This window comes from Engystomops pustulosus, chromosome 8, assembly GCF_040894005.1.
Source record: "Engystomops pustulosus chromosome 8, aEngPut4.maternal, whole genome shotgun sequence".
Classification (NCBI taxonomy): Eukaryota; Metazoa; Chordata; class Amphibia; order Anura; family Leptodactylidae; genus Engystomops; species Engystomops pustulosus.
The window spans coordinates 82,017,937-82,039,349 of record NC_092418.1 but is presented as its reverse complement, the minus strand read 5'-3'; the positions used below and the strand labels follow the sequence as shown (position 1 = coordinate 82,039,349).

General features: G+C 42.9%; 2 protein-coding genes across 4 annotated transcripts in view; both read right to left on the bottom strand.

Moving 5' to 3' along the window:
* Nucleotides 1–208: 208 nt before the first annotated feature.
* On the bottom strand, nt 209–10,390 carry ASB1 (ankyrin repeat and SOCS box containing 1). 2 transcript variants are annotated; one of them, XM_072121498.1, is made up of 5 exons: nt 10,264–10,390; nt 7,269–7,410; nt 5,151–5,453; nt 3,161–3,543; nt 209–935 (listed from the first exon to the last, which is right to left on the bottom strand). In XM_072121498.1, exons 1-5 carry the CDS (start codon nt 10,316–10,318, stop codon nt 805–807), a joined length of 1,014 nt encoding a protein of 337 aa, XP_071977599.1. In that variant the 5' UTR covers nt 10,319–10,390; the 3' UTR covers nt 209–804. The 2 variants fall into 2 exon arrangements, with proteins under 2 accessions (XP_071977599.1, XP_071977601.1); XM_072121500.1 differs by lacking the exon at nt 5,151–5,453.
* A 3,856-nt stretch (nt 10,391–14,246) lies between these two features.
* Nucleotides 14,247–21,413, bottom strand: part of TRAF3IP1 (TRAF3 interacting protein 1) — a 29,065-nt gene continuing 21,898 nt past the window's right edge. For both annotated transcript variants that reach the window (XM_072121496.1, XM_072121497.1), the window contains one exon: nt 14,247–14,498. In XM_072121496.1, coding sequence (XP_071977597.1) covers nt 14,333–14,498 — 166 coding nt within the window. In that variant the 3' untranslated portion in view covers nt 14,247–14,332. The remainder of the gene's footprint in view (nt 14,499–21,413) is intronic.

Genomic DNA, 21,413 nt, shown 5'->3' with positions numbered 1-21,413 from the left:
GCGTCCTTAAGGCCAAAATAGGCTGTGTCCCCTAGGGGTTAAACCTGTGGCCTTAGAAAAACATACGGTAAGTATTCGTGGATATACAAACAAATGGTCAACACTATAATATATAATACATCACTATAATACAAGCAAGTCTAGATTTAGATGCTCTGATTTTCTTGGTTTACAACATATTAATAAGTAAAAACCCAAACCGTAAGAGAAGTGTTCTTCAATTTAATATTATCCAACTCTCGTGCATAACATAAATAAATTGTTAGATTAAAAAAAAACTGAAAGCAATGCTGCTGTCTTCTGTATCTATAGTATATGGGCAGATGTTATAGGATACTTGCCACATGAATGCACTAGTGTGTCCCTACCTTTGGTGAAAATGATCTTTCAAAATTATGCAAATGAGCTTCAGGGGCTCCTGCCTACATCACAGAAGCCCATTCTGGCTTAGTCTGATGTCATTGGCTCTCTGGCTATGAAGGGAGGAGGTGAGCAGTAACACTAAACAGAGGCATGAATAATTAGCTGAAGGAGGAGCCAGAAGGGGCTTCTGTGACATAGACAGGAGCCCCTGAGGATTTTCATAATTTTAATAGAGCATTTACTCCAAAACTAGGCTTTTAGAAGATAAAGGACAAACAGATCCTTTTTTAGGGGACACACAGCAGCATGTAAGTGGGCTTGATGTACAATACTGCAGCCATGTGGTAGATCAGTATTCAAGATCTGTTGCGTTCCTTAAAGGAAATCTAAGGACATACTTCCTTCTGTGTGTATGCAGCTTCAGATGAGATATTACAGTAGTTACTGCTCATAGAGGAGGAAACCTATAATACGCTGGGGCACAGGAAGGCTCCTTATTGCATACAGTCTGTCTTTTCCAAGTGCTCTCCTCACAGTAATACGACAGAGACTACACAAGGTCCTGGGAGCACCTGCAATAGACAAGACAGTCAGATACATTCTCAGGAGTTGCAAACAAGTACACAAACAAATACACTTAAATGTATTAAGAAATACAGACTGTGTGCGTATGTGAGAATTTTATTTTTTTTAAAAAAACAAATTTTTTGAAAAATGTGCCATTTTCAAAAGCCGAAATTCTCTCGTTTTACGTCCTAAATAAGGCGTCGGAATGACAGTTCCCATATGTACTGAACATCGGTTTTTCAAGGAGATTTCAGAATTAATTTTTTTTGGGATCATTATTGTTTTTAATGAAATTTTTATTATTTTATATTAGTAACCCCCTATATACCAACCCATTTTCAAATCTCTACCCCTGAAACTATCAGAAACAGCTTTTAGGAAGATTAACCCCTTCTTCATATTAATCAAATAAAAATGGAGGTGAAATTTAGAATAGTCCATTTTTGACGGTAATTTGTTCATTTGGCCCTAAAATGTACACATTTCCAAAAGATAAATATAAACCCCATCTTAAAATGTTATGCTATTTCTCCTGAGTACGACGAGTCCAGTTTTGCCCTATAGACATTGCTGCCATTTTGTAGGTAGGCGATAAAAATTTTGTTTTCCCATTAGTTGGGGCCCATGTGTCGGCAATTTTTTTTGCGGGATGAGATGTATTTTCCAGTAATACCATTTTGAGGGTGGTATCCCCTATTGTTGAAAACATATTACCATATACACCGTATGTACTTGAGTATAAGCCGACCCGAGTATAAGTGAGGTACCTATTTTTAACACAAGAAACTGGACAAACATATTGACTCGAGTATTAGCCGAGGGTGGGAAATGCATCGGTCACCGCCTCCAGCCAGTATATAGCTAGCGCACCCATGCCCCCCCCCCAGTATGTAGCCTACAGCCAGCCCCTGCCCCCCAGTATACAGCTAGCCTACTGCCTCACAGTATATAGCCTGCCAGCCCCTGCCCCCCCCCAAATATATAGCCAGAAGTCCCTGACCCCCCCCCCCCAGTATATAGCCTGCCAGCTCCTGCCCCCTCTCAGTATAAAGCCAGCCGATCCCCCTGCATCCTCTTCTAGCTTCCTCCGGCTCTGTCTTCAAGTTCCCCCAGCTCCTCTTTGTGTTCTCACCTTTCAGGTCCTCTTCTTTCTTGCAATGCTCCGGCTCCATGTCCCTGTGCGTTGCCGTTGCACTTTCCATGATGTTGGCCGCTTGCTGACATCATAGCGTGTGCTGATGGTGCCACACACACTATGATGTCAGCAAGCGGCCAATGTCATGGTCTGTGCAACCGCACTGCTCACGGACACAGAGCCGGAGCTTTGCAAAAAAGAGAACCTGCTCTGGGGTATGGGAAAGATGAGTACAGAGTTGTTGTTTTTTAATGGACTCGAGTATAAGCCAATTTTATTTATTTTTTTCAGCACATTTTTTTGTATACGGTAAATTTTTGGGGGCTTGGATGAGTAGAAAAGCATCAATTATGTAATTGATTTGACTTTATTTTTTTTTTGATGTTCACCATATAGCCTAGGTAACATATTATTTTTATTCTATGGGTCAATACGCTTCCAAGGATACCATACTTAGATATTTTTTCTTACGTCTTACTGAATTTCTCAAAATTAAGGGGAAATATCTATCGTTTTTCGCCATCTTCCAAGTGGCATGAAATTTTTTTGTCTTCAGAGTTGGTTCATGGCTTGTTTTTTTGAGGGACATGTAGTACTTTGCACCAGTATCATTCTGGAGTAGATATGTTTTTTTTATCACTTTTTATTGACTTTTTTATGATAAAATAAAAATCATAATTTTTGGCGGTGATACTAAATGTGTGGGGATTGTGTTATGATTTTGACCTTTTTCACACTATATGTCACTTTATGTGTTAATGTAGATTGTCACTATATTTTTTTTTTTTTTTTTTTACTTATTAATGTATTTTTGAACAAGCATGAAAGGATTGCTTGTTCATGACAATACCCTGCAATGCTGATGTATTGCAGGGTATTAGCTCAGTCAGACTATGCATTGGCCGACACTATGCCTTTAAGATCCCATCAGCCCTGGAGTCTGGATCGGACCTCATGGCTGCCAGTACATTGATTAGCGCCCACCTGAACACGGCATGGGGGGGAGGGTGATCCTGGGCAGTGCGCCAGAAATGCCCTTGACCCAAATTGTAAAAGCACACTACCATAAAAAAAAAAGAGAAAGACAGGACGAACATTTTGCCTCTCTAAAGACTTGCAAGGCCTCAGGGTTCACTTTCTTTCTGGAGTTCTCATCACAACTTGGTTCACTGCGCAATAGACTGAGATTTGCTCCAAAGTCAATAAGTAGTTGGACAAACTGCTTATCACAGCCATGGCGTAGGATCGCCTCAAGCATGCAACATGGAGATGACGGTGCAAGATTGGCTTTGCACACTGCGCTCCAACTATTATAGTCAGGATTAGCACCAGCCTGAAGCAAGAGGCGGAAGCAGGAGAGGCTGTCATGGGCCGCACTTCTGTATAGGGGGGTGCAGGTTAATGATATCAGACGTCGCCAAGGTGAAAAAGCATCACTACATGATAGCTGACGATCCACATCCACGTCTGCTCCGTACCTGGAGGAAATAAAATAGTAGATAACTAATGGTCCTCATTCTAGACCAATACAGGCGGTCCCCCGACTTAAGAACACTTACATATGAACCCTAGTTACAAATGACCCTCTGGATGTTGTTAATTTACTGTACTTTAGTCCCAGGCTACAAGGATCAACTGTAACAGTTATCAAAGTTGGCTCCAATGGAGCTTTATTGATAATCCTGGTTCTTATGACAACCCAAAAGTTTTAAAATCCAGTTGTCACCAAATTGTCCAATGGAGACCAAAAAATTTTTGTCTGAAGCTACAATTATAGAATATACAGTTCCGACTTACATACAAATTCAACTTAAGGACAAATCTAAAGAATCTATCCTGTACATAACCCGACTGCCTGTACTGAAAGCAGTAAACCCTGTCCATAGTGTAGGGAAGTGGTGGCACTCGGAGCACTCTTTGTGGGCACCCAGGCAATCACCCCAGTTTCCAGACAGGAATCAAAACCTCCTCCCTGTCCCTGGCCACCCAGGACATGCTGTAATCAGTGCTATTTTAAAGCTACACATCCTCAGCTGCCTATGACTACAGGAGGAGCAAGGAGGTGCAGACAAGGCTGAGTTATTATTTGGAGCTCCTGTTCTGGGCCCCGCAATTCTACAACATCAAAACAGGTAGCAACATGTTACTGTTTTAATTGTCATGTTGGCACTTTGCACTTATATTAGTTGGTTTGTTTGTAGTTTGTGCACTCAGTCTCTAAAAGGTTCGCCATCACTGGTGTAGGGGTTGCCATGACTCACTGCAGGTGAAGCTCCAAAGCACTTCGACAAGAGCGGAGTCTTTAGTAGCCAGGGCAGATGCTACACTATGGACAGAGCCGGCTCCATTCTCAGCATGTAACAACTGATTGCTGGGATTGTCACCTCCACATTATCATTAGCTCACTTGTAGATTTTGCCTAGAAAGCCCCTTTAACTTGACATAAAAAGAACACACAGCAAGCGGCCCTGGGAAGTGTGCAGATTTATTCACCCAATGTTTTAGCTACTCAATGGAGCCATTTTCAAGCATGAAAATACGAGTTTGCTTGAAAATAGCTCCATTGAGAAGCTAAAAACGTGGCATTTTGCCTCTGGGTGAATAAATCTGCACACATCTCAGTAGTGTGTGCTTTGCGGATTACCTACACATTCCCTTGAGCCGGGTTTCTTGAAGTCTGCACCCTGGTTGGGACCCTGTGCTGTACCACCATTTGTTTTTTTTAACTTGAGATATATATATTTATACACAGACATATATACACACACACATATATATTGCTCCCTGCTTTGTCATTGCTATATATTCTTTATCAACCCTTCTATCTCTCCATCTGTACACACACACTAGTATATCGCCCATCCCTTGGTGGTATAAGGGCATCCATGTAGGAGCAAAGGCAATATTGGGGTTTTTTTTGGTCATTGCTGTTATTACTAGTTTTGATTGCTTCTCATAGCCAGAATAGTGTTATTGTGCCCAGGAAAAGAACACCCCCAGTGATGCCAATGTGGGCAAAGGCTATTTACTACTTCTCTACTTAACCCTTCAGCCAGCTGTTATTCTTCTCTTCATCCAGGCTCACCGGATTAAGTCCTGTAGTATATCAGCATGGCCCAGTCGTGCAGCGTGGTATACCGGGAAGCTACTGTTGTGCGGACTCCCGTTTGGGTCGGCTCCGGCCTTCAGGAGAACTTTTACACAATCCAGGTGTCCATTTTCCGCAGCTACAAAAAGGGGTGTTTGCCCTTTAACATCTACAAGCTCCAGCTGTGCCCCAAAATCAATAAGGAGAGCTACACAATCAGCATGACCGGCGGTGGCAGCAATCCGGAGTGGGGAGCAGGGCAGCCAGCCACTGCACCAGTGGGACTTCTCATTTATACGTCTAGGAACCAGAACAGACACATGTCAGAGATGTGAAGCAGTTCTCAATGTCAACAGTAACGTCACTTTCTTGCAAGCTTTGTTTTTATGGATTTCACTGTGCGGTCAAATTGACACATTCCCTTTATTCTTTGGGTCCGTACAACCCTGGAGCTACCAACTTTATACCATTCGGTTTTGTCTTCATACCCTATTCTGACATCAGTAACTTTTACTTTGGTGCACAGAACTGTGTAAGGAGTCATTTCTTTTTTACGGAATGAGCGATCATTGTCATTGATACCATTTTACGAATTGTACAAACTTTGAGGACTCAAATTATGCAGTTAAATTTCAGGCATTTGCAGAAATTGCAGGGGTCGGTCTATGCAAAGTGCAATGGGTAGGCCCCATCCTGGAAAAGTTACGTAAAAGACCATAGATTGTTTTCCATGCCAGGTAAGTATTTGGATGATTTGTCACCATATGGGATAATCGGTTTTATATTTTGCTGTGGGGTAATGCAGCCACTTTCAGTACAGACAGCAGGATGCAAGGGATTAGATAGCCACGGTGTGCAGCAAAAGCACAGTTATCCCTATAAATGGGACCCCAGCAATGTGTTGAATGAGGGTCCTGTTTTCATTAATTTTTCATGCAACTCCATTCAATAGTATGAGGGTGGTAAAAAGATAATGCACAACACTTCAGCACTTACATACACATCAAATGCAAGAGCTGGAGATAGCGAGCCATTACTGACACTACCATACTATCAAATAGAGCCAGAGGATGCATGCTTGTCCTGTTAGACAGAATAGGACCCCATTGTGGGGATCAATTTGGGTTCTAGCACTGATCAGCTTGTTGTCCCCTTTCCGGTGGATAACTTACAAATTTGGTACAACCCTTTTAGATCAGCTCCTATAGATGGAGCATGTTACAGCTCCCACAGGAGCAGATTTTCACCTGGTTGGATACGGGTGCCTGGGGAGATTGCCACATATTGGTAAGCAGTGTACCTTGTGTTGTAGAGGATGAGGTAGAATTCCCTATTGATTTACTTATTTCCTCTATTTGTTTTTTGTTTACAGCCCACTGATGAGGCCTAATGGATGAAACGCGTAATTGCACATTGTTAGGGATTACTACGGTAGGGTAATTTCATAAGGGAGAGTATACACCTTGGTACTGCCCTTGTAAGGGCGGGAGTCATTTAAAGTTGGGTATAGCAGTGAGCGCTAGGGAATTCTAGGGTGTGTATATCTGTGCATATGCCCATATAGTCTCACTAGAGACATTTTGAGGGCAAGACTGTTCCATTTTGCATCCTCTTTCCTCTCGGCTAAGTATTTCCAGTCTCGTTTTTATTCCGGTGACTATTTATGGTGTATATACATATGATAAGTGGTGCTTGTTCATGTACCTTTAAATTAATTTTGAAGTAAAGGTTAAGTTTTATCGATACATCACAACGGCTTGCTTTGATATGTCAGTCATTACTACAATCAATCATAGATTGTAAGCTCTAGCGAGCAGGGTACTCCCTCCTATTGTTTCATATGACCATGTTTTTACTCTGTAATGTCCTATTTTATTTGTACATGTGCCCCCATAATCTGTAAAGTTCTACAGAATATCTCGCCGTTATATAAATATGATGTATTGATATTAGAAGTCTATTCCCCATCATAATGCATCAGCTCAGTTTAAAAAAAAAAGGGAAAAAACTGAATTAAAATGATTATTTTGTTAAACATGAATATGGTTTGTTCCTGAAACTGCAACTTGTAAGGCGCCACCTAAAAAGCCTTGTGTGCTGCACCTCTTGCCTTACCTCAGGAACCGTTCTTCCTGTAACAAGGTCCTCAGGGTCTCGATGTCCCCCACACAGGCAGCGTTATGTAATAGCGTGTCCTGGCATTGCTCCAGGTCGTGGTCGCAGTAGTGATCTTGTAGCCAGGCCTTCAGGCTACGCCCTACAAGGTAAGAGAGATGAAAGAGAAAAAATAATCTAAGACTTGAGACCAGACCTAGAAGAAGCAGAAATAAGATAAATGACTCCTGGAGCCGCCGACCAGGTCTGCCGTGTAATTGTAGTTCTGGACCCATCTGCACAATCCTGTTGGGTCTGTAGAGTACATTTGTCTGACTTCCATAAATCATCTCCGCCACTGACCAGATGTTCAGTAATGAACATATTGGACGCTCTGTAGTACAATGCTGAGATTTTACATTTGTCTTTTAAATCTCTTTTTATTTGTTTTAACGTGTAACTCCATAGAAACGCATGACATTGCTCATAATAAAATGGGGAGTCCACAGGTCAGGTTACATTTCCTAATTATGTGCTTTAGGCCACATTCACACGAACGTATGCCGTCGGGCTGTAGCCAAGCTGGCATACGTCTGGTGCGCTGGAGAGGAGGAGGGGTGTCACAAGAGGTCAAAGGAACTGATCCTGTGGCTATTGCCGGCACTTCCAGTCCTGAAGTAGTGTATTTATCATGACAGAGGTTGTGCAGTAGGAATGAGTAGCGTCTGTGTATTACACAGACCAACCACAGTGCAGGGAGTGTGACTCCAAGCATCATCGTTATATACACCAGTGTTCCCCAACCTTTTTGTATCTGGGATCAGCTACACCCAAATATTTTTTCCAAAGACTGGGCTGGAGAACCCTCTTACCATGGAAAAAAAATGTATACCCCCGCAAATACTCCATATCTAACCACAACCTATATAATGTCTAATTTCCTGCAGCCCCTGGGGTAAAATGCCCCCTTTCCTGTAGCCCCCTTTTAATGTTGTGATAAGAAGGGGCTACAGAAAAGAGAACATTATAACACCCCTTTTCTATAGTCCCCACACACCTATATTGTCCCCTTGTTAATAGCCTTTTGCTTGTGAGGAAAAAAAATTCCTAGGGTGGGAAATGCAGCTGCTACTCTTTAATAAAATGTCCGCAGCAGCCATCCTTAACTAATGAAATTCCCAGCAGCATTTGGACATTGACGAAATGTCCATAGCAGAGCCCTCCCCCCATTAATAAAATTTCCAACAGCAGCCTCACCTCGCCTCATTAATGAAAAACAAAGCAGAGCCCCACTATTAATAAACAGCCTCCCGCAGTATGCCCCCAGCAGTGTTTGCCCCCCAATTAGTAGAATGCCCCCAGCAGTGCTCCCCCCCCCATTAGTACAATGGCCCCAGCATTGCTCCCCCCCATTAGCACAATGGCCCCAGCAGTGCCCCCCCCCCCCATCCATTAGTAGAAAAGCCCCAGCAGTGTTTTCCCCCATTAGTAGAAAGAATGCCCACAGCAGTGTTCTCCCCCCATTAGTGGAATGCTCACAGCATTGTTCTCCCCCCATTAGTAGAATGCCCCTAGAAGTGCTCTCCCCCCCATTAGTAGAATGCCCCTAGAAGTGCTCTCCCCCCATTAGTAGAATGCCTACAGCAGTGCTCTCCCCCCATTAGTAGAAAGAATGGCGCCAGCAGTGTTCTCCCTCCATTCGTAGAATGCCCCCAGCAGTGCTCCCCCCTATTAGTAGAATGCCCACAGCAGTGCTCTCTCCCCATTAGTAGAATGCCCCCAGCAGTGTTCCCCCCCATTAGTAGAATTTCCCCAGCAGTGCTCACCCAACCTATTAGTAGAATGGCCCCAGCAGTGCTCTCACCCCCCCCCCTCCCCATTAGTACAATGGCCCAGCATTGCTTCCCCCCCCCCCCCTATTAGTACAATGGCCCCACAGTGCCCCAACCATTAGCACAATGGCCCCAGCAGTGCCCCCCCCATTAGTAGAATGGCCCCAGCAGTGTTTTCCCCCCATTAGTAGAAAGAATGGCACCAGCAGTGTTCTCCCCCCATTAGTAGAATGCCCCTAGCAGTGCTTTCCCCCATTAGTAGAATGCCCCCAGCAGTGCTCTCTCCCCCATTAGTAGAATGGCCCCAGCAGTGCTCTCTCCCCCATTAGTAGAATGGCCCCAGCAGTGCTCTACCCCCCCCCCCCCATTAGCAGAATGGCCCCAGCAGTGCTCTCCCCCCCCCCATTAGCAGAATGGCCCCAGCAGTGCTCTCCCCCCCCCCCCAATTAGCAGAATGGCCCCAGCAGTGCTCTACCCCCCCCCCCCATTAGCAGAATGGCTCCAGCAGTGCTCCCCCCCCATTAGTAGAATGGCCCCAGCAGTGCTCTACACCCCCCCCCCCCCATTAGCAGAATGGCCCACCAATTATTATTTTAAATGAAAATAAAAATAAATTTATATTCATTTGAAAAATAAAAAGTTTTTTATGGAAAACACCAAATTGTCTGGCTGACCCCAAACTTTTGAGCGGTAGTGTATGATGCAAGGAGTCCCTGCTTCCCCACCAATCTGCACGGAAGAAGGGGCCATGCTCAGGTGTGCTAATATCTAATATGTTTTTAGCTGTCTTGTAGTCCAGAGTAACATTCACTGGATGAGTGACTTTCCTGTATGTAACACATGGAAAAAGCCAAGGCATAGGAATGGGAGGGAATTTTATGTTATGTGCCCCTCTCTAGTCATATGCAGACCCCAGTCCAATTTCCTACTGAAAAAGTACAATTCCTCCCCTAGACACGAGATACACGGCAGCAAATTACATATTCTTTTACATAAGGGGCAGAAATACAAATATATATATATATATATTGTATGTATTATTAGGGTAACCAGTGGACACTGTGTGTATAGAGAGCTCTGGGGTGGAGGACGGGTCTGCGCTCATCTTGTTACATAAATGCACAGTCGCATTGGTTCCTCAGCAGTCAGTTTGTAGATGTGAGTGCAGACCAGGCGGTTCTTACCCATCCTGGGCGCCCCTGCACCTCCCGGCTCTGCCCCTCTGTCATCCTCCTCCATCAGAACACTGCCCCGCGCCTGCGCACTGGCGGACAGTAAACATACACTAGATGGCGTTCTAGATGACCCGCCCTCCGCTGCAGCTAACTGGATGCTTTATCTGTCAGTCAAGTATGTCAGGCGAGAACAGGGAGCACCGATCAGCGAGTCGCGTAGTAGTCACGTGACTTGTGTGAGAGAGGAGCTGCCACTCTGCGCATGTGTATATAAATGTATAGCGCACCGGACGTGCTGCTAGTTATATAGGCGGAGGCTCTTGTATTTGTGACCGTAAACCTGCGCAGATATACGGAAGCTGCAGGATACGACGTACGTGAAGCGTTCCTTTTAGTTTGAGCCACTTGTTTCTTTATTACTGGGTATCCGCGGCAGAACTTCCCCTAGTTCTGAGTCGTGCAGGTTCTGCTGCCATTTCTGGACGGATCTATGGAAACTTTGTGTTCTTATACTTGATACTTTGGCTATGATGTTGGCCAAACCAGGGACATGTGTTAGGCTAAATATATTCAATTAGGGTGCAGTTACATGTGGAAAAAACAACGCAAGACACCGGGTTCTGGTTACCCATCACTTTCCATAGAAATGCTCATGTAATCGGGTAAATGTAGCTAGTGATACGCGGGTAAATGTCGCTAGTGATACGCGTTTCCGCACCCTATGGTCGGTGACACACATGGTGTTTTGGTCACGTTTTCCTGTGTTTATAAACACATTGAAAACGCATGCATTTTTACGTATACGTTTTTCAAATGTTTGCGGCTTTAATTGCATTCAGAATTTGTAGAAACACTGATCAGTGATCTTCTCCCTGCTATTTGTGCATGTAATTATTATATACTTTTCTCAACAAATGCAAATGCATGCATTTTCAAAAACGTAACCGCTTTGAAAAACGCAATGAAACCGCTCCTTAAGAATGCAGACCAAAAACCGCAGAGGACAAAAATGTCAAGTTAAGACACTTTAACCAAAAACCCATTAAAAAAGCCAATTTGCAAATATGGTGCAATAAGAATGCAAAAACGCAATGAAATAAACGCAACAAAACGCCACATGAGTCACCAGCCTAAAATGAAAGTTATGCAATGATTTCTCAACCCCGGAAAGAAAAAATAGCAGGTGGAAAGTGTAACGCAATGGTAATTCCCAATTATCTTAATTAACCGCATGCGTTTAATGGACTGAAAACGCATGGCTAAAAACAGGTTCAAAACACCACATGTGACACCACCCTTAGGATGAAGACACACGTGGCGTTTTTGGGCCGTTTTTAGTTAGTGCGTTTTCAGATCGTTAAAAAACGCATGCATTTTTTGACCAGTTTGAATTAAGATAATTGGTCAAACCTGTCAAAAACGCATGCGTTTTTCAACGATCTGAAAACGCACTAACTAAAAACGTCCTAAAAACGCCACGTGTGTCTTCACCCTAAGGGCGCTGTCCCACGCCGTGCAACGCGGATGCAGATAAAACCGCGCCCACCAGGGCAGTCCGTGGTCAGATCGCATCAGCGTTTCTATGGAAACGCCTGCGATTGGGAACGAGCCACCGGTGTTTTGCATTAATTTAACGCAAAACACTGGCGGCTCGTACCCGAGCGCAGGCGTTTCCATTGAACCGCCAATGCGATCGGACCGCGGACCACCCCGGTGGGCGCGGTTTTGTCTGCATCTGCAAACGCAACGTGGGACAGCTCCCTAAATGTTACAATCAGTTTGGGTACTTTGGAAGCGTTTTTCTTAATTGCTGTAAGTGTAAGCAGCTGTGTAAACATTATCATGCCTGCTTACACTTACAGCAATGAAGAAAAACTCTTCCAGAGTAGCCAAACGCATTGCAATATTTAAAAACACATCCAAAAACGTGTAAACGCACCCTCAGTGTGAACATAAAACAAAATGTATCTTTACGTCACACAATACACAGACAAGCAAGAAAATAAAATTGAGGAGACACAAATCCGGTTTTGATTAGATTTTATAGAAAACATTAAAACATAATTTGATAGAATGTAATGCTTCAAGTTTTACAAAACGTTCACACAAGTTTTATCATGTGATATATAGGAATATAAATAATTTATACACAACAAAATATAAAATCTGCAGTCAATATCTCCTATTTTTGATCGTCCATCTGTGCAACACACAAGTTTCTGACATCGTTTAGCAGCAGTCTGTGTATAAAGAGGGCCGAATGGATGATGGTGAATATATAGAAAAGGAATATATGCATTATTACCATTAGGACCACCAAATGGATGAGATCAAGGAAAGTGCTCAGGTACCTACAGCAGACTGACACCCTGACAATGACATTCTTATAGCAACATATTTTGTGTGCAACATTAAAAATGACTGCTCCAGATCTGGCCGTATACATTATTCAAATTGCAGATTTGGCCACCAACCCGATGTCCAATCTGAGCCATTGCTTTGCTTATTTCAAATTACAGTTATCTGATGTCCATTCTTATTGTGCTCAAAACAAGAAGTTGTAATTATACTCCATCTTTTATTTATCATTTACCATTATGGGTCTTAGAGCTCTGTATATCTGCAGTACAAATCCCCCGCCAAGATTTAGGTGTGATCCTCCGGCCACAACTAAAGTTTCTCATGTGCTCTATGATGGTGTTCTGTATGTCAGTCTCTATAGATCACATTGGGGTGGTTGCTTAGCACTAGTGTTATTACGCCTCTGGAGACACAGACTCAAGATAGCATTTTACTAAAGACTGTATATACAGGCTGTACACAGAGGTGCAGAAACGCCTATCACAGTTAGGCCTCACGATGAGTGAGCTGAAAAATGTCATTTAGCTCATGGCCGCCATAATGGCCTATTGTACATGATTACCATGCAGTGCGCACAGTGAATATAGAGCACGTCCTATTCCTACCTGTTCTGTAGCAGGGCCGCGCAGCCTCCTATGGAGAAGAGAGGGGTGAGGAGCACTTACCCTTCCCATCTCCTCCTGACCAAAAACCTTGCAGCTCTTTTTTGCACACTGTCATTTGCATCTGGCCTTTCCTATAATGATTAAACAGTTATTAATAAGGAGCTCTCAACCCAACCTTCCCGATTTATGATATGGAGAATATTGATGGAGAGGATAATCACAGTGCACCTCCAGCTGGCAGATATAGTTCTGTATTTGGCTGATCATGTCATGATGTGATAAAACATCATTGATAGATTAGCAAAGCAGAGAGGAAGAGAAAGCAGAGAAAATCTCAAACTAGAGTTTTTGTTGTTTTTTTTTAACAGAAAAGAGGCTGCACTGCAAAAGTTAAGTGCAGCATTTAGAAAAGAAGTGCAGTGTACACTGTATAGGTGGGAGGTGCAGGGACACAAAATTGTATAAGGAGTTCCTTAAGATCCCATTTTGTTTGTCTGCTGGCACCACTAGGGGGAGCTTTAGAGCTTAGTGTATACTGTCTTATTATTGCATTCAATGCATACATGCAGTAAGCTCCTATATTCACACTAGTGGTTGCAGACTGTCAGAATATTATCTTTTTTTTTATTCTGGTAGAAAAATAAAGTAACTCGGGATGGGTGCTCGCTTTAAGGCGTCATTGACATCAAGTATTCATAGCCGGATACAGTTGGATTTGGATTGATCGGCTAACCTCTAATGTCCAACTTATACAATATAAGCGATTATATGGTAAATATATTAGCCCTTTGTAACTAAAATTAGTTAGTTTAAAAAATTATGTGGGAACTTGATTCTAATAACTTATTTTTTGAAAAAAACCTTAGAAACTTGACTTTTGTTTAGATTGTAAGAGTATTAAATTGTATCCAGCAAGGGGCATCAATCTATCCCACAGTTAGGGCTTCATGATGGAGGTTGCCTTATGCAATGACACGGATCACAATCCTCCCAAGTGATACATAGAATATAAACACTCACCCTGAATAAATAAATAGATTTTTTTTATGCCTGGATATGAAAACATACAAATGATGTCACTGAGAGATGGAAGGAAAATATGATTGTGAACTTCAGTCTCTGCCAGATACTCCGATGCTCTGAACCATCTTCTGGATTTTCTCTTCGTTCCGCATGATGTTCCCTTTGACTGTACAGATCTTATCTCGCTGCTCCTTGATCAATTGCTCCAATTCTGCAAGTTCTGCCTTGAGAGGGTCCACAGCCGTGTCGGTAACACTGGTAACAAGGGAAAACATACAATCACATATGTGGTAATATAGATATCTAGTATCCATGATGGATGTACACATATACTGTTGGGAAAAAAGTATTTAGCCACAAATTGTGTCCCCACTTAAACGAGAGGCCTCTGATTGACATCTCAACTATGAGACAAAATGTGAAAACAAATCATGAAAATCACATTGTCTCATTTTTAAAGAAATATATTTGCAAATTATAGTGGAAAAATAAGTATTTGGTCACCTACAAACAAGTAAGATTTCTGTCGCTCACAGACCTGTAACTTCTTCTTTAAAGAGGACCTGTCACCTCGCACATCATGCTTTGGGGCTGTTTCTCTGCAAAGGGACCAGGACAACTGATCCGTGTACATAAAGACATGAATGGCGCCACGTATTATGAGATTTTGAAAGCAAACCTCCTTCCATCAGCAAGGGCATTGCAGATAAAACATGGTTGGGTCTTTCTGCATGACAATGACCCCAAGAACACCACCAGGGCAACAACGGAGTGGCTTTGTAAAAATCATTTCAATGTCCTGGAGTAGCGTAGCCAGTCTCCAGATGTCAACCACATAGAAAACCTTTGGAGGGAATTGAAAGTCCATGTTGCCCAATGACAGCCCCAAAACATGACTGTTCTAGAGTAGATCTGCATGGAGGAATGGTCCAACAGCACTGTATGTACCAACCTTGTGAAGACTTACAGAAATCTTCTGACCTCTGTTATATATCACTTGTTGGCAATGACAAAGTATTGAGATGAACTTATTGACCAAATACTTATTTTTCCAAATTAATTTGCATATTATTTAAAAATCGGACAATGTGATTGTCTGGATTTGTTTTCTCATTGTGTCTCACTTACCGTATATACTCGAGTATAAGCCAAGTTTTTTTAGCACAACTTTTGTGCTAAAAATTCAACACTTAGCTTATACTCGGGTATACAAAAATAATAAACTTACTACTCACTATTCCGACAGCCCGGACAGCTCAGTAGCCGCACCTCTTCATTCTTCATGCCGACGCAGGGCCGCATGAAGACAGAAGAGGCGCGGCTACCGAGCTGCCGCGGACCTGCGGCATGAAGATGAAGAGGAGCTGTCCAAGCCGTTGGAATGGTGAGTAGTAAGTTTATTATTTTTTTACCGGCAACAGGGGGCTGCCAGGCTATATAGATAAAGGGACTGGCAGGCTATATACTGGGAGGCTGTGACCAATGCATTTCCCACCCTCGGCTTATACTCAAGTCAATATGTTTTTCCAGTTTTTGGTGGTAAAACTAGGTACCTCGGCTTATACTTGAGTATATACTGTAAGTCAGGTTCTACCTCTTATCTTTTTAAGTGGGAGAACTTACATAATTGGCCCCATGTTTCTGTAGTGATGGATAAATACAAGTTACTGCTAGTATAAACATTATGGGACTGAAAAATGGCCAAGTATAGGCTATCTCCATCTGTCCCATAGGCAGATGGAGATAGCCGAGTACAGTGCCGAGTACTGTCCCATAGGCAGATGGAGATAGCCGAGTACAGTGCCGAGTACTGTCCCATAGGCAGATGGAGATAGCCGAGTACAGTGCCGAGTACTGTCCCATAGGCAGATGGAGATAGCCGAGTACAGTGCCGAGTACTGTCCCATAGGCAGATGGAGATAGCCGAGTACAGTGCCGAGTACTGTCCCATAGGCAGATGGAGATAGCCGAGTACAGTGCCGAGTACTGTCCCACAGGCAGATGAAGATAGCCGAGTACTGCCCCACAGGCAGATGAAGATAGCCGAGTACTGCCCCACAGGCAGATGAAGATAGCCGAGTACTGCCCCATAGGCAGATGAAGATAGCCGAGTTCTGCCCCATAGGCAGATGAAGATAGCCGAGTTCTGCCCCATAGGCAGATGAAGATAGCCGAGTTCTGCCCCATAGGCAGATGAAGATAGCCGAGTTCTGCCCCATAGGCAGATGAAGATAGCCGAGTTCTGCCCCATAGGCAGATGAAGATAGCCGAGTTCTGCCCCATAGGCAGATGAAGATAGCCGAGTTCTGCCCCATAGGCAGATGAAGATAGCCGAGTTCTGCCCCATAGGCAGATGAAGATAGCCGAGTTCTGCCCCATAGGCAGATGAAGATAGCCGAGTTCTGCCCCATAGGCAGATGAAGATAGCCGAGTACAGTTCTCAGTCCCATAGTTGTGTGAGAACTACCACATCTTTCAGGAGGCACAGGGACCAGCAGCCATTTATCCCATGTAGAGCTGATAAATGTTCTTCGTGGTCCACACCTGGCTTTGTAATACACAGGTGATATACTGTATGCCAAGTCAATGGGGGTCCGTACTCCTAATCACAAGAGCAGTAGCCTGGAATGAGCAATATCCATATAATCAACCATCACCATAACTCCCCATTGCTGACCATCCTTGTGGGGATAGCCAATGTCCCTCATGCAAGCAGTTGGACCCATAGAGGGAGATTTATTAGAAGTGCCTGAAGTAACACTGATCTAGTTGCCCATGGAAACCAATCAGAGATCAGCTATAATTTGATAAACAGCTGTGGGGAAATGAAAGCTGAGCTCTGATTGGTTGCCACGGGCACCTAGAACAGTTCTGCTCTTAGACATTTCTGATAAATCTCCCCCATAGTGTGCAAGGGGGGGGGTGAGTATTTCAGGAATTGCCCTTTTGTAGACCTCTTCATCCTGGATAACTGCTTCCTTGAAATATACTAGAGAGAAGAGCATCTACTAACTACAAAATAGCTGCAAAATTCTATGAAATGTTCGAGGGCCATGAAATATTTTTTCACCAACTATCAAAGGGTTTTCCCATAAAATAAAGTACTCAAATTTTAAGTCCCCAGTGATGTTTAGACAATAAAGATCATTTTTAACCCCATACTTTACAATTTTGCTCATTTTATATTGCTGTCTTGGCTCCTATCTCTCAGTGATGATCAGTGAAATATTCCAGAGTGTGGGCGGGACTCTCTGAGCAGACACTTCATGATCCTTTTAGTGCTATAAGATGCTGACAATTTGGTTAGATTATCAGGGTCCAGATTTATCTACACTTTAATTTTGCTTCTGAACATTTTCTATGTGTCAAATACTAGTACAAAGAAATGAGACAGATAAGAGATGACATCCATGAGATGGATATGAAACATAATGACACTCTTAGCACTGCTAACTCGTCCAATCAATAAAACACAGTCAGCTCTGCTATACAGATCTTATCTGTCTGTAGTTGAAGTCTCTGCATGATGCTTGCTGCCAGGAAGTGTCTGTGCCTGAGCTGGTCTTGTAATGCAGGTGGGAGGGGCAGGATGCAGAGAGAAGTGCAGAGAAGAGAAGCTATTCATGAAAAGAATTCTCAGAAGATTTACAGTCATATCCAGGGATAACCAAAATTGTAAACACTAGGACTGATAGAGACAGGTTGGAAATATATTTGTGAAATGTTGTATGTAGTGAATTAGAGAATGTGTTATTTTGTCATCCGGAGTATATTTAAAAAATCTAGTCTTCATGAAAATACCCCTTTAAGCCTTAAAGAGAACCTGTCACCAGGGACCTCAATTTTCACTGAAAGACAAGTTGCAGAAACCCATCACACCTGCAGTGCAAATCTGCCTTTTCTAAGCATTTGCATTACAATATAATTGTGTGTTAAAACTTAACAGATGATTCTATCAGGGTGCAAGGTACGTCCTAGGGGTTGAGCTTTGGTTTGGATGCATTTCAAAAACACCTGACTTGTCTGTGCCACAGACTGCTCAGCTCTCAGCCCCCACCTTTGTGCTCCTGTACAGCTCCTCCCTTTTGTTCCTTCACAGAGCTCACAGTGTGCTGAGCTGACATCAGTGGGGGAGGGAGGAGCTGTACAGGAGCACAAAGCCAAGAGCTGAGGAGTCTACAGAACAAACAAGTCACATATTGTATTTTGAAATGCATCCAAACCAAAGCCCAACCCCTGGGACTACACAGAGGATTCTGTCATGGTACAAGGTAAGTTATAGCACACAATTATATTGTAATATAATTCTAAGAAAACAGTAGTTACTTACCGGTAATGATGTTTCCTCGAACCACGACGGCACCAACCAGAGAGAGGGATCCGCCCCCAGGGACAGGAAACCTGAGCATAAAAAACACGCCCTTCCTATCCTGCCTCAGTGGTTACAGAGACTTGGAAGAACCTTATTAGTACATCAGAAAAAAACATTTCCATGTAAGCATAATTCTGATGCCCAAAATTATTATTATTTATATTAATTATATTAACTCTACCCATGAACTACCACAAATAAAAAGGTAGGAAAAAACACCAGGGTGGGAATATACCAGGTGCCGTCGTGGTTCGAGGAAACATCATTACCGGTAAGTAACTACTGTTTTCCCCATCACCACGACGGCACCAACCAGAGAGATTTTCAGAGAGAAATATTTAGGGAGGGATAATAGAGGAGAGCGATTTTCTCTGGTAAAGAGTTCAAGAGTACCCACCACATTTAACCGATAGTGTTTAAAGAAAATGTGGGGGGGTAAAACCCGCATGCTGCCTGACAGATCCGGTCCCAGGATGCATGCCTAAATTATACCCAAGATGTGGCAAGTGCTCGGGTAGAAAGGGCACGGATAATTTTTTTTTTTTTTTTTTTTTTGAGACTACATAGGTCAAATTCTACTCTTTACAGAGGTCTAGACCACCGAGTAAACTGATTATTTGCCTTTACGCAATACACATACTCTTAGGATATATCATAACCCGAACCCCTGGTCTCTAGGTTATGAAAACCTTCTTCCCCTTCAGATTTTGAATTGGTGCCAAGGGACATAAGAAATATCCTGTATGACCAATAATAGATAGTGGAGGTCAGATCGAAAATACTACCGAAGCCACAAGATTAGGCCAAACCTTTGCGAGTAGGGACATCCTACTGTGGGACCTAATGTGGAGACTTTATGACCCAATTGCCTCTGGATTTCATGTCAACTTACTAACCAGAAAAAACTGAAGGGTTTTTTTTTTTTTTTTCTCTTTTTAGAGAAAAAAATGATACTAGAGAATATTAGAATGTTCCAAACCAATCTGAGATTTGCATGACGGACAAAAGCTCTGCCAGTCCTCTATTTATTTAGGATGTTCCTAAGGAATGCGTTACAGAGCATATTCCTTTACATTGTATAATCCTCTGACAATTTACTCCTTGTTTGTTCCCTGACTGTTATAATCTTCAGAACTTTGAGAATGACTTTTCGACCGACTCCAGATTCTCTGAAAACTGTACGTTCTACCTAGGTTCCTACACCTTAAGAAGACAGTACATATAATAACTATAAGAATCTCTTTTAGAATCCTGACAGCAGCTTGTTTAGATTCCAGAGGACTGACCCCTAGACTGTCTAGTGAAAATTACAGCCTGTATCTTACTTGCAGAAAAACAAGTTGTAGAGGTCTTAAAAACTAAACTAAGACCTGGTAAAAAGTAGATAAAAACTGGTTTATACTATATCCATTTTAAACCTTGCTATAAGAAGGGACAGCTTTGCCCCAATGGAAGATAACCTCCCTATATGCAACACAGAGGAATGACTGGACATGAATGGAAACACCAGGGCCATCGCTTCCATTATTCCAGATGACTATTCAGGATCTGCGCATGTGCCAAAAATTGACACGGCTTGGGTTGAAGGAAAGAGGTGGTTTAGTATTATGTGGGTATATGATAGGTCAGTGATGGCGAACCCCCTATAGCCTCAGTGCCCAAACCTCAACCAAAAGCGACCCATCCATCGCAAAACTCCAGCGCAGCAACCCAAGCAGCAATGTATTTCTCTTTGTTAATTGACAAATTTCATTCCTTCAGCCTCCCAAGGACACCGACCCGGTTAAAAGGAAGAGGGCAAATTCATCTATCATTGTAAGAAGATTCTGCAGGCAGATTCTTTCAGTTTCTGTGGTGATGGCCTGAGTGCCCACAGAAAAGGCCCAGAGCGCCACCTCCAGCACCGATGCCATAGGTTCGCCACCCTTGTGACAGGTGAATGGTTCCCTGACATCATAAGGACTTGTGCACCTGCACACATAGTAATATCATAGTAACAATATTTTTTATCTCTCTTGGAGTTCTAAGTCAAAAGTAAATGATGGTTATTTCACCTGAATATATTTGAAACACAGATGAATGTTGTTCACTACAAGTTATTAATGGCTGATTTGTACAATTTGGTTTGTAAAATGCACCTGGTATGATCACATGCTTAATTGATGTTGTTCATATATGTGGAATTCAGTCCTAGTGCCTGGTGTGTCAAGACCAGTACTGAGGTTTTCACCAACAAAACTTTGTTATTGTTTTGGTGCTACTGGACTTTCAAATGTTTTTCCAGGTCTGAGAGGATGCGTCGACAGCCTGTCAATCTGCAGGACATGAAAAGAGACACTGACTTGCTCTATTTTTGTGACCTTGAAGGGAAGCAGACTGTTGGGCTTATACTAATAAGTAGACAACCATCAGGGGAATCATATCCCCTTGGGAAAACTCCCCAAGTCTGGGTACACATGGGTATTGGGAGTCTGCTGTACCAGCGAAACAATGCAAGCAGCATATCCTACCCCAATTCATCATCTCTTGCTCCCCTGTAGAGCAACCGCTCAGAGCAAGGATTCTGAAACCATTCACATTACCTACTTACCTGGGGACCAGCTGCTTCCAGCAAGGACTCTGGCATCGTTCACATTACTCGCTTACCTGTGAAACTACTGCTTCTATCAAGGTTTTTTTTTTTTTTTTTTTTTTGCATACTTCCCATTATTTTGTGGGTACTTGTGGAGCCACCGCCCACAGACAGTTTTATGTTATCGTTCACATTACCTTGTGTATCTGTGGAAAACTGTTCACAG

Bases quoted from the DNA above. Each gene is read 5' to 3' on its own strand.
- ASB1 (XM_072121498.1), bottom strand. From the start codon at position 10,318: ATGGAGGAGGATGACAGAGGGGCAGAGCCGGGAGGTGCAGGGGCGCCC. The intron at 7,411-10,263 runs GTAAGAACCGCC...CTTACCTTGTAG, and splicing joins TGCAGGGGCGCCCAGGATGG to GGCGTAGCCTGAAGGCCTGG. The intron at 936-3,160 runs GTTCGTCCTGTC...TGTCTATTGCAG, and splicing joins AGTCTTTAGAGAGGCAAAAT to GTGCTCCCAGGACCTTGTGT.